Source organism: Halichoerus grypus, chromosome 1 (assembly GCF_964656455.1).
Source record: "Halichoerus grypus chromosome 1, mHalGry1.hap1.1, whole genome shotgun sequence".
Classification (NCBI taxonomy): Eukaryota; Metazoa; Chordata; class Mammalia; order Carnivora; family Phocidae; genus Halichoerus; species Halichoerus grypus.
The window spans coordinates 196,431,101-196,442,928 of NC_135712.1; the positions used below are offsets into that span (position 1 = coordinate 196,431,101).

General features: G+C 59.8%; 1 protein-coding gene across 4 annotated transcripts in view; it reads left to right on the top strand.

The window, feature by feature from the left end:
• The window catches only part of POC1A (POC1 centriolar protein A), a 69,814-nt gene extending 58,530 nt beyond the window's left edge, over window positions 1-11,284 (top strand). For 3 of the 4 annotated variants that reach the window (XM_078077554.1, XM_078077545.1, XM_078077552.1), the window contains exon 11: window positions 10,557-10,790. In XM_078077554.1, coding sequence (XP_077933680.1) covers window positions 10,557-10,655 — 99 coding nt within the window. In that variant the 3' untranslated portion in view covers window positions 10,656-10,790. Of the gene's footprint in view, window positions 1-10,556 lie in introns of all 4 variants that reach the window. The other variant, XM_078077550.1, reaches the window with a different exon arrangement.
• Window positions 11,285-11,828: the final 544 nt, after the last annotated feature.

The following is an 11,828-nucleotide window of genomic DNA, read 5'->3' on the forward strand; positions in this document are numbered from 1 at the left end:
GCAAGTTAGTCTGTCAGATGTCAGCGTGAGAGGGAATCGCCCATTTCTTCCCCTCTGAAGTTCAGGGCTCGAAGCTGTTAGCCCTCACCAAATGAGGCCTGAGGTGGGAGGGGGAGGAAGTGGGTTGCTTCCTGGACTCCCACCCCACTCTGTGCACCCCCACATCCTGCTGAGGCCAAGGCCAGCTGACAGGGGCCCCTCTGGCCTACCTACCCTCCAATCCCTCCCCCACTGTCCCCTCAAGCCTGCCAGGTCCAAGGCCCAAGCTGTGGGAGGAGGGTTCCTCACTAGCCAGGTGGGCTCCAGGGGACCTGGGCTGGCTGGTGGAGGACCTGAATAATCTGCATCTTGGTGGCACTGGGGGCCTGGCATTTGTCCATCCCACGCCCAGGGTGGCACGTACCATGTGCCAGGAGCTGTGCCTAGAAACAGGAAGACAGCAGTGAGCAAGAACAGACAAAACCCCCTGTCTTCGTGAAGCTGGCATTCAGACCGATGGAGGTCAACGGCTGTTGAGGGCCGGCATTTGCACCTTTGACTCCAAGGCCACAGACCACGGGGCACTGGACAGAGGCTGGGGCAGAGAGGCAGAGTCTTGGCTGGTGGGAAGGGCGGGGCTGCATTCCCAGGAAGCCGTGCTGGCCCTTCCGGCCCCCGTTCACCCCTGACATATGGCAACTGGCTGGCCAGGGCATCATCTGCAAGACGGCCCTGCGTGTGCACACACGCACGTGCACACACACACACACAGACGTACACCAGCAGACAAAGCTGGGGCTAGCAGGAGACGAGGTAGAGCTGTGCGGGCACTGAGCCTGGCAGCCCCGCTTTGTTTTGATAACTCACAAGACCCCACAGCAAAGAGATTCCCCTTTTCTTGCATCTGTTTTAGATCTTTAAAATCTGAGTGAAGTCAAAACCATGCTACAGGGGAGATTAATTCCACATTTTTCCATCTTTGCTATGAAACCAAAGGAAAGTTAGACATTCTGTGCGGCACAGTCGAGACAGGGGCGTTGAGCCAATGGCCAACGCCAGGACGTTTCCCGCAGCCTGGCACCAACCAGGGTCCCCAGTGGTGTGGTTGGGCAGCTGTGCCGTCTCCCTAAGCCCCAGGGCGCCTGGGACACTACCACCGGGAATCTGGCTTCTGGGGTGGGGGGAGGGGGCTGGGATGCCCTAGCCCCTGTGGGAGACTGCCTGGAGGAGCCCAAAGCAACCACAAGCCTGGAAGTGATTAAAAGGAACTTTCCGTCACAAGAGAACTTTAAGGAGCAGCCAGACCCCCACGTGCCCTGATGGCTCAGTCCCTACCAGGCCTGACCACAGGCTGCCTTCTTCGGGGCCCCATCAAGTCCCATCTGTGCCCGAGGCCCCCTGCAGCCCAGAGCTCAGCCGTGGCCCCTGTCGGGTGGGGAGCCATGTTGCCCACAGTATAGCCCCATGTCCAGAGCAGGGGCCACATAAATAGTAGCTGTTAATATGGTATGACAATGGAGCCTGGAGAGATGCGTCGTACAGACGGGGAATCTGAAGCCTTGAGTCAGGTAACTTGCCCAAGGCCGCTCAGCAAGTTAGTAGTCAAGTTCAGATTTGAACGCAGGAAGGACAGCTCCGGAGCCTGTGCTCTTACCACACAGGACAAACGTGGGGACCGGGGGTTACCATGACAGCATTTTCCAAGGGTCCGCCCCCATGCTATGGCCAGGACATCCTGGGAGAGAAGGAGGACAGGCACCAAGTGTGGGGCTGGGACCAGGAGGACTTCAGGGGAAAGAGGGTTGGAGTGGGGCTTTAGGTAGGTGGCTTTGGTTAGAGAGAGCGGTAGTAACAGGCAATGAGGGCCTTGAGTCCGGCCTTTATCCCTGAGCTCCTGCACAGGAAAGGGACATTGGCAGAAGCAGTGTGGAGGTGAAGGACCCAGGAGTCCCGGGAAGCTGAGGCGGAAGGTGGGGCCTAGGGCACCCGCCGCACGTTGAGGGCCCTGGGGCAGGGGTAGCCTGCCTGGATCCCGTGAGAACACTCCTCGAGCAGAGCCCTGACGTGAGGGCATTGCCCTGCCTGACTCAGCAGCCAGAAGGGTCGTGGACAGCATGGTCCAGTCACGGGATTGGTTTCCTGCGCCCCGTCAGCCCTTCCTGCGGCCCCCACCCGCTCTAGCACCCTCCTGTGCTCACCACTCCCACTGCCCTCTCCCGGCCTTTGCCCAGTGCTGCCTCTGCCCTACGTACTTCACTTCCCTCCCTCTGACTGTCTCCCCACTCCGTGGCCCTGGCACACACCTGCTCGTGTGGCACCCCCCACCCCAACCGCTTCACCCTCTTGCCTCGCTGCCCGTCTTGCCCCCTTCAGACACCGATGGCTCGGTCTCCTGGCTTCCTGCCACACTGCCATCCCAGAGCAGCTTTAGTTCCCCTCACCACCGCGCCCCGAGCCCGGCAGAGTGCTTGAGGGGGGCGTGTGGCCGGAGGTGAGCTCTGTCGTCCAGCCACCCTGTCCACCTCTGGGCCACCTGTCTTCCACGTTCTGGGGAGGCCTGGGAGGGGATGGTGACCATAAAAACCGCCTAAGAGGGGCCCCATGCACCACCCAGGGCTCTACTGAGAGCAGGAGGTAGATGTGGAGAAGTGCCCTGGCTGGGGAGGGGGCTGCAGGAGAGAAGGCTGGCACGGGGGAGTGCTGTGGGGAAGCCTAGAGCGCGGCCTCCGCGTGGGGGAGCCTTCTGTAGGGAACTGGCCGAATATCTGAGAGAGGCACATAGAACAGCTGGCTCGTCTCCCTCCGTCTTCCTCCCTTCTTCCGACACGTTACTCACTGTTAGTCGTGGCCGAGCAGCTTCGCCGGAAGCCAGCCCAGACAGGACCGGTGCTAAGGCCACGCCAGTGCCTCGAAGCCCCCACGAGCCAGAAGGTCTTGTTGGCGGCATGCGGCGGACCTGACAGATGTGGGGGTGTCGGGAGGGCCCCCGTTGGTGTGCTGTGGCCGCTCGGGGCTTTGTGGACGTTAGGCTCCGGTTTTCCTGCTGCATTTGCCTGTGGGCTGTGCAGGAGGGAGGCTTTCAGCAGAGGTCGCGCTAGCAGCCGCGCTCTGGGTGGAGGAGCCGCTGCTGGGAGGCCCCTGGCTCAGGGGGTCTGCCCTGGGTCTGTGTTCTGAAGTGCCAGTTCACTCCCTTCCATTTCACGTCCAGCTGAGGCACCACTTGGCCACGGTCAGTTCCCGGGCTGAGCCTCTTCCCCCAGACTCACTCTGGAACCTGCTCTGAAAACTGGCCACTGAAACTTGCTCAGACCTGTGAGTGTGATAAGGCAGTGCCAGGGAGTGGAGGCCTCCCTGTTCCTGGCCCTTTTTGGCTGAGGGCCCTGGGGCCCCTCCACCTCCCTCGTGGCCACCACACTCTCTTCCCTGTTCAGCCACTCCAGACCAACCACACTGACCTCCTCGATAGTTCCAGGTGTGCCATTTTCTTCTGTGCCTCAGGGCCTTTGTACCTGCTGTAGCTGGTGTTTGAAACGCATTTCCTCCAGCCCGTCTGGTGTTGTCTCCTCACAAAGGCCTCCCAAGTCCTGGTCAGAGTTGGAGCTCTCCTTCCCAGGTCTGTCAGCCCCAGAGTAGGTGAGCCGTGTCAGGGGCCTGGACTTCACTTGGAGCTCACTCTCTGTGAACACATCCTGCTCCTTTTCTTGCCTTCTCCCCAAACACAAGCGTAAAGGGGATGAAAAAGAGACCTGAAAAGGAGGTAGAAACGAGGACTAGGGGAAAGAGCTGAGGAAAAAAATGCAGGACAAGCCCGCCTCAAAAGGAAACAGTCTGGGGAGAAACAAGAGGCCAGCAGGGCTGAAAGAAGGGGAGGTCATGCCATGAGGAAGTGGGAGGCCGGGAAGTAGGCAGAAGGGACAGAGGAGAAGCCCTGCAAGCCCAGGGAAAGCGCAATGGCGGAACTGGCAGGGAGAGTGGTCCCGAGAGGACTGAGCACTGCTCCGTGAGGCGAGCGGGGCCTCTGAGGGTGGGGGATTCCTTCCCTCAGGGAGCACTGGACTTCGCCTCCTCCACACGATGCCCGTGCAGAGCCCACGGGAGCATCCCGGCTCCCCAGCCCCGGCTCCCAGCCCTCTGCGGCAGAGCGCGGTCATGCAGAGGCCCTGCAAACGCACTTTGGCCTCTGGCGGCACTACCGATGCCTGAGTCCCTGGCACACACCAGGAGTGGGGGCTGTCCCCTTGGCCACCTCGGAAGTCGGTGGAGATACACACCCCAAGCTCCGTCCCACGCAGGGCACCCAGACTGGCCCATCTGAGCCCTTGCTGGGGTGGGGACAGGGTGGGAGCTGGCCTCTGCTGTTCCAGCTGCCAGGCCCCGCAGCCTCGGGCAGGCATCAGAGACCTTGATGCCCGTCGGGAAAAGGCGTCTAAGGCGGCGAGGTACGGAGCCACGGCGTCTGTGGAAATGTCCTTCGTGTTGTGTTGTCTCCCGCTTGGAGCTGGGGGCCCTGGGTGCCAGACATGTGGCTGAGGACTGGCATTTTGGTGCCGCTTCTTTGAGCATCACTCAAGTTGTTAGGGGACTAAAAATACAAGCCTGTCACTTTAAAATCGGTTATTTTTATACCCCACTCAGAAGGCCCTTCAGGGTGTTACATGAACCGTCTTACACATCTTGAACTGTGAGTGAGAGAAGCCGCTCGCCTGTTAATGTTGACTTGACGGGGGACAGATCAGTGTCTGCTGTCCCCTAAGCAGGAAAATGAGGATTCGAATGAGATGCCCTTGTTCAGCCTCTCCCGGGAGGATTTTCCTCTGGAGACGCTTCCCTGCCCCCAGCCGGAGCTGGCCTCCCTCATGCTCTTGGCTTTGATCCCCAACACCTCCAGCACCCTCCTCCCTGTTGGGCCCACTATGTTGGGCTGTCCCTTCCTTGTCACCCACTGAGGGGCCAGGCTGCTTTCCAGGGGGTTTCAGCGGTGTCCCTGGCATCATCGTGCCCCGGATTCTGTCTGGGGCCCAGGGGCTTGTGGGTCCACTGCTCTCCCCCCTGGTGTCCCCCACTCTACCCCCAGCAGTAAAGATGATGTCAGCAATGCAAAATAGCCCTGCTGCTGGTTCAGGCCCCCTGCCGGCCCTCAAAGGGGCCTCACACTTAACCTGTCCTGTCTGGAGCCCATTCTCCACCTTTCTTGCGGGCCGTCCTGTCCTGTGATCTGTCCTGTGTTCAGGGCCTCAGGGAATGTCCCTTCTCCCATCTGCCATCTGACTTACCACCAGGTGGTGGCAGTTCATACCTCGTGGGTATGTCTGGTTAGGCCTAACCACAGCCATGCAGGCCCTCCCCAGAGCATCCCTGTGTGGCAGCCAGAGGGGTCTGCTCCCCACTCGGCCTAGGACTCCCAACACCATCCTGTGCTCTGAGGCTAAAGGCAAGGCCACCTGACATGGCTGCCCAGGCCCTGGCCCCATCTCCTGCTTCCGTGAGGCCCTTCCTCATTCCTGCACACGGACCTCCTTTGCTCCATCGCTACTGTTTGTTCCTTTCCCTGCCACCTCCAGGCTCCGTGCTCACTGATCCTTTGGCCCCAGTGCCCTTCTTGCTCGCTTGCCTGGTGAACTCCTCCTTAGCCTTTGCTCACCCCTCCCTTCCTAGGGCCACTTCCCCAGCCCAGACCCCTCGGTTCTTCCCAGCATGCCCTGCTGCTCTGTCCTGCTGCTTATTAGTACTTGCCTCTGCACCGTGGTGTGCACCCTGCGGGCCCAGCCGAGGCTGTGTATGTCCTTGTCACCCTCGGTGACACAGGCCAGCCCAGGGGCTGCGCGCTGAGGAGGAGTGCATGAAGAGAGTCTGGGGCAAGGGTTTGCAAACTTCCTAAACAGTAAATATCAGGCTTTGTGGGCCACAGGGTCTCTATCACAACTCTGCAACCTGCCGGCCTCGTCAGAAAGCAGCCGGAGACGGTGCACAAGCAGATGGGCATGACAATGAAACCTTATTTACAAAAATGGGCAGCAAGCCGAGTGTGCCAGGCCTCAGTCTAGAGAAACAACAGAATACCTTCAACAGCAAGCAGGAATGTTTCTAAGGGCACTATTTCCCGTGACCAGGGCTGTGGCTTCCTAGGAATTGCTGGTGACAGCAGCAGAAGGTGGTTCAGAAACAAGCCCCCAGGTGAGCCTCTGACAGGTGTGACTTTGAGGATGAAACTTCTGGGTCTCCTGTGACCTTGCCCCATGAGGCTCCCCTGTGGCTGGCAGGTGAAGGCTGTGACCTTGGACGTGGGCGGTGTTTGACAGGGGTGATGGTGTCCAGGCGTGGGGTCTGAATTCTGCTTGTCACTGTGGTTCTGGGGGAGAATAGTCGAGCCCCATGTTGTGAGGGGGCGGGGCACCAGCAGGGAATCGGGTGAGTTCCATAGCGTGTTTGGGAACTGATCACTTGTGCTGAGTGACACGGCACCCCGGTGAAAGAAAGCGTCTAAAATTCAAGTGTTCGGGTACTTTCTCATCACGTATCTACTAAAAAGTTCTTGTTGGTATGTCCCTTTTATCCATAGAACATTGCCTTTTTGTAGCCAAAATTGTGACTTTCGTGATAATTCAGTCAGGTGAGAGACTGCTTTATGGGGTTTGGGGGCATCTGAGGCCTGGGAACCACCTCCGAGGGTGGCCCAATGGTGTTCAGTCAGGGTGGCCTAAGTGTTCAGTCAGGTGAGAGACTGCTTTATGGGGCTTGGGGGCATCTGAGGCCTGGGAACCACCTCTGAGGGTGGCCCAATGGTGTGAGGGGGCTGCTGGGTGACCCTGGGGGGTGGTCCCTTCCCACTGCTTCTGCTCATTTAATCTGGAGCCACCTGGCCAGGTGACCTGGACAGGACAGAAGGTGGCTGCTGGTGGGTAAGAATAGAGATCCACAGGTTCCTCCTCAGGCTGCCTGAGTTTGGGCATTGGGTGGGGGACACACAGGCCTCCTGGGGTTACATGGCCAGTAGCCCTCAGGCATGGCTGGAGCAGGTGGGGAGGAATAAGGCCAGGCCTCACCCTATACGTGCATGATGGGGCCAGAGCCAAGGTGCAGCTCCCAGTGCCTTAGCGCGAACTCTGAAGCCGGGCCACCGCAGTTCACGGCCCTGGCCGGTCATTTATAAGCTGTGGGACTTTAGGCAAGTTGCTTAATAGCACTGTGCCTTGGTTTCCTCATGTGAAAAATGGGGATGACGAAGGCTCCCGCTCTGAAGGATTGTTGAAGAGTGCTTGGCGTATCATGAGCACTCCATGAACGTCAGCTGCCAGGAGCAGCCCCCTGGAGCAGAGTGTGTCAAAAATCATCAGGATGACCGCCCCCCCTCCCCCGCCCAGAGCCAGTCCTGGCTCTTCCCACCAGTCTCCCTTTGAGTCTGAGCTCCACACCCCAATTACAGAGGGGACTCTAGATAAGCTGCCCGGATGGCACAAGGCCCAGGGAGAGGGAATGAGTTGCCTGGTTTCTCCAAGGTCCACAGACAGAAGGGACCTTTCTGGAGGAGTTTGGACCCCAGCATGCAGGAGGCCTAGGAGATGGGTCACCTTGCCCAGACAGGTCTGCCCAGCAGCCAGAACCCTGGCCTTCTCAGCCCTTTCTCCACTTTTCCTTTGCCCTGCTGGAAAGGCAGAGGCCACAGGCACCCAGGTCAGGCAGGGCTGCTTCCCTCATTGGCATCCGCCACCAGACCACCTCCTTGGGGACTTAGAAGCTGTGGGGCTTATAAGGGGGAGAGGCTGGGACCAGACCTCTGACCCACCGTTCCTCTGCACAGAGAAAGGTGAGGGGCCGTGTGGGCCCAGGGCTGCTTGCAGGGCCAGCTCTCATTTGCCCTGAGTGCAAGGAGGGTGAGAAGGTGGGCGGGGGGGGGGGGGTGTTCGGTGTCTGGAAGACCGTGGAGCTGTTTGCTTCAGTAGTGCTCCTCCCCAGCCTCTGGTCTCTGGGCACCGTGTGGCAGGACCCGGAGCACAAGGCAGGGGGAGCAGCCTGCTGGGCGGGGCCCTGGGCAGCCGGAGGAACGGACTATGGCCTCTGCCTTCTGGGCGCTGAGGCAGCGCGTATTTACTGAGGCTTGTTGTGTGCCTGACACTTGGCGCGGGGATGTTGCCCTGAACCAGCAGGTGAAGGTCACACTGTGAACAGGGTCATGCGGTACGGCTCGGAACCCGTCCTTGCTGGGGATGCCCTCGCGCGCCCACGTGCTATCCCAGATGCTTTCCCCTTCCCCCCATAGGCCCCAGCAGCCGGGAGGCAGGGTGGCACCATGGTGGCCTGGGCTTAGTCCCTGCAGGTGGCCCGCCTGCCCTCTAACTGTCTGCACCGCCAGCCCTGAGTGTGTTTGACCTCTGCTCCTCAAGTGCCCCAAAGGCAGCCATTCCGTCGCAGGGGAGACCTTTTCCCTGGTGTAGGGAAGGCACATCAGCAAAATTAGGCATTGGGGTTTCTAGGTTTCACCTTACCTTGAGAGACCCCATTTTCCACAAAAACGACGCCTCATGCTTTATTAGAGTAGGATTATTAAGGAAAACTTGTGGAGCAGAGAACGCCGGACAACGCTCTAATGTACAGATATCCAAAAATTGTCCTCCTCTCCCTGGCCCATCCGTCCGGCTCAGACGGGGGTCGGGTGGGATCAAATGTGAGCACGAAGAGCCTGGTGGACTTCATCCCTGGATGGTGGCTGCCACTCAGCATCTTGGCAGAGTGTGCTGGGGGTGTGGGGGAGAGGGGAAGTAGAGACCAAACGCAGAGATGATGACTCTTCCAGAGTCTTTTGCAGCTGGAAAAGGGGAGAAGCCGGAGAACGGCAGGGAGAAGGAGGAGCTGCAGATTTGAGGAGCAGTGGACTTTAAACTTTTTTGTCTACAACATGCCACGAAGCACCCCCTCAAAGCTCCCAGAGGAAGGGCCCACAACCGGGCTGGCACCGTCCTTCCGGGGGGCTGCGTATGAAAGAGGTGTGTGCATTTATGTTTAAAGAAATGTAATATGGACAAATGGCCATATTTCTACCGAGCCGAAGTATGGGCCCCCCGTGGAACTAAGTGGAGGCCTCGTGAAATGTGTGGCACCCCTGGTATTGACATTGGCCCAGCACCCACTGCCTCCACATTTGAGATTTCGGTCCTGTGAAAAGTTGAAAGGGGCAGGGGGGAGGGGGGCCAAGAGGAAAAGCCGGCCGGCTCCCCCACTGTGGCCTGGAGTCCGGGGCCCTCGGAAAAAGTCTGGATGAGGAATGATTTTGGAGCTTGGCTCAGTGAGCCTTTCGCAGCCGCCAGTGGAAACTTCCAGGAATGCTGCTCTGGGCCAGCCAGGGGCTGTTTCCGCCGCCACTTTTACGAGGTACAGACCCCCCCCCGCCCACGGCTCCTGGCCAGCGCAGGGGGAGTGTGACTATCTCCTTCAGCCCAGCCCTGCGTCTCAGGGTGCAGTGCACCTTTTCAGGCTCAGGACTGTACCCCAGGGTTCAGAGCCCCTGCAGCCCAGGCCGGCTCACTTCGAAAGGGCCATCCGCCAGGAGGAGTAGCCGACATCCGTGCGGGATGCTTTGAGAATTTACAGCAGCCTGAGAGGGGAAACTCCCTCCCAGAATGTTTCAGTGTTTTATTAAATGTATGAAAGGAAAGTTTCCTTTTCACTGGACCAAGGCCCAGAGCCTCCTTGGAGCCTCAGGGAAGGTGGCAAAACCTCTTGGGAAAGCCTACAGACAAATGGGTAAAATTAATAGAAAGTACTGTTTCTTAATCTGCCCCCTTCCTGCTGGCTGTAGGCTGCCCCGCACGGGGACCTAGCCTGCCTCACTGGCGGCGGGCTCACCCCGTGCGGGCTGCGGGCCTGGCACACGCAGGCACTCACCCCGCCCCCGAGGAGGAGGTGAGGCAGAGCTCAGCCGTCATGGCCAGCATGGGTCGGGCTGGGCGAGGGCTGGGGTTGGCCGTGGGACTGGTGGGCAGGCCCTGGGCGGGGAGTCCTTGAGGGCAGTGGGCCAGCTGCTCTGTGGGGAGCACACGGGCTCCCAGACAGCACCAGCCCTCTGCCAGCACTCTGTCCAGTGCCAGAGAAGGTGGGCAGGTTTTGTGCAGCCTTGCCCAGCAGCCATGTCTGCGAGACTGGCCCTGGCCCGTGAGGCACATGCAGCCCCGGCAGCTGGGGGCATCTGGCAGGCCGGACAGCTAGGTCCCCAGGCCAGCCATGCTGCGTGTGCGGGAGAGACCAGGGAGCCCAAGGGCTCAGCCTCTGGAAGCCAACATGGTGACAAGCGGTGCCAACATGGGTCAAGCTAAGAAGTGCTGGCCACCATCCTGAGTCCCCTCCTAGTCTCCAGGACTCCCTTGAGCTTGGCCTTGTCCTTCCATAACAGGCGAAAAGGGACTCCGAGACGGAGTTAGAGCCTATCTCCCAGAGGGCATATTCCTGCAATGGTCCTCACTGGACAGGCAGAGGCCCTCCTAGGCTCAGGGGTGCTCAGTCACTCACCTCCCGGCTGAGGGGATCCCCGGGGCAGCCCTGTAGCCCCTTCATCCTCTGAAGCCTGACCACCATTTGTTTTGCAGACGGTCTCCATCCTGGAGCAGCGGCTGACGCTGACAGAAGACAAGCTGAAGCAGTGCCTGGAGAACCAGCAGCTAATCATGCAGAGAACAACACCGTGATCAGGGGAGCAAGAATCAAGAGCTCGCTCGATTTTGGCGGGTGGCAGGCCGGAGATTTGTACTATGGGACTTGGGTCAATAAATCAAGGGGATTCAGCTCTATGGGACTCAGATCCGTCCCCGAGCCCCTGAGGTTATGCCCTTCTGTCCCCACCCGCTCTCCGCCCCCGGAGGCTCGCCACCTGCCCGTGGAAGGCCCCCGTGGGCAGGGCCCGCACACGCAGAGTGGACTACGTTTGGTTTAACGTGAAGGAGTCACTTGAAAATGTTTGCTACCTCGGAGTCCTAATGGGCCCGAAGGTCACAGCTCCCCCCGGCTGCTTCACGGGGGTTTGACCTCCTCTCTGCCTGATGCCTGGCTCTTCCCACCCACGACAGCTTAGCAGTGGGCTGCCCATTGGATGGTGAGCCAGGAGTTTTCTCTTAATCTGACAAAAGGCCCAATGTGGGCCCATCCAAGTCAGGTTTGTCCAGGAGCAAGCACTCGGGGGGGGGTAGGGGGGGTTCTGCAGTGTGGCCTTGATTCCTGCTCCACATGTGTTCACTGGGGCCCGGTGGCTTCCGCCTCTGTATGCATGAGGGTGAAGGAATCTGAAATTAAAATGGACTTTATTGAACTTGTCATAAAAGTGGATTGTTCTGAGTGAGATTTCATCAGTCGTCGTCTGCCCCCCCCCCGCCCCGCCCCGGGCCCATAACAGGAGAATGAAAGGAGTGGCTCTGGGGGGCCCTGCCAGGTCACCCTGGGCATTCGGGACACTCTCATCTGCATCTGGGAACTGGGGGGGCCAGGACAGCCGATGCCCCTGCACAGCACCCACCCCCCTCTGGCCGGCCCCAGCTGGCGTTGTCGATTGGGTCCCGGAGGACTCGGGCACCTGCATTTCCACTTACTGCTGAGGGTCCCCACGGGCTCCCCCCCGTGCACCCGCGCGGGGAGAGCCAGGCCGGTGTTCACATGTCTGGGTGCCGTCCGTGCCTTCAGCATTTGGCTTCTTGGGGCCCAGCCAGCCAGGGAGGTATTTATCCTTCAGACCTGCCCTGCCCTGGGGGGCCGGGGGCGCCCCGTTAGATCTTCTCGGGAGCTTGTCAGTACCACGCAGCTAATGAGCTTCCCAGCCTCTGCGGCTTCCAGGTGGGAGCAGAGCCTGAAGGCCTAGGAGCTGGGGCTCA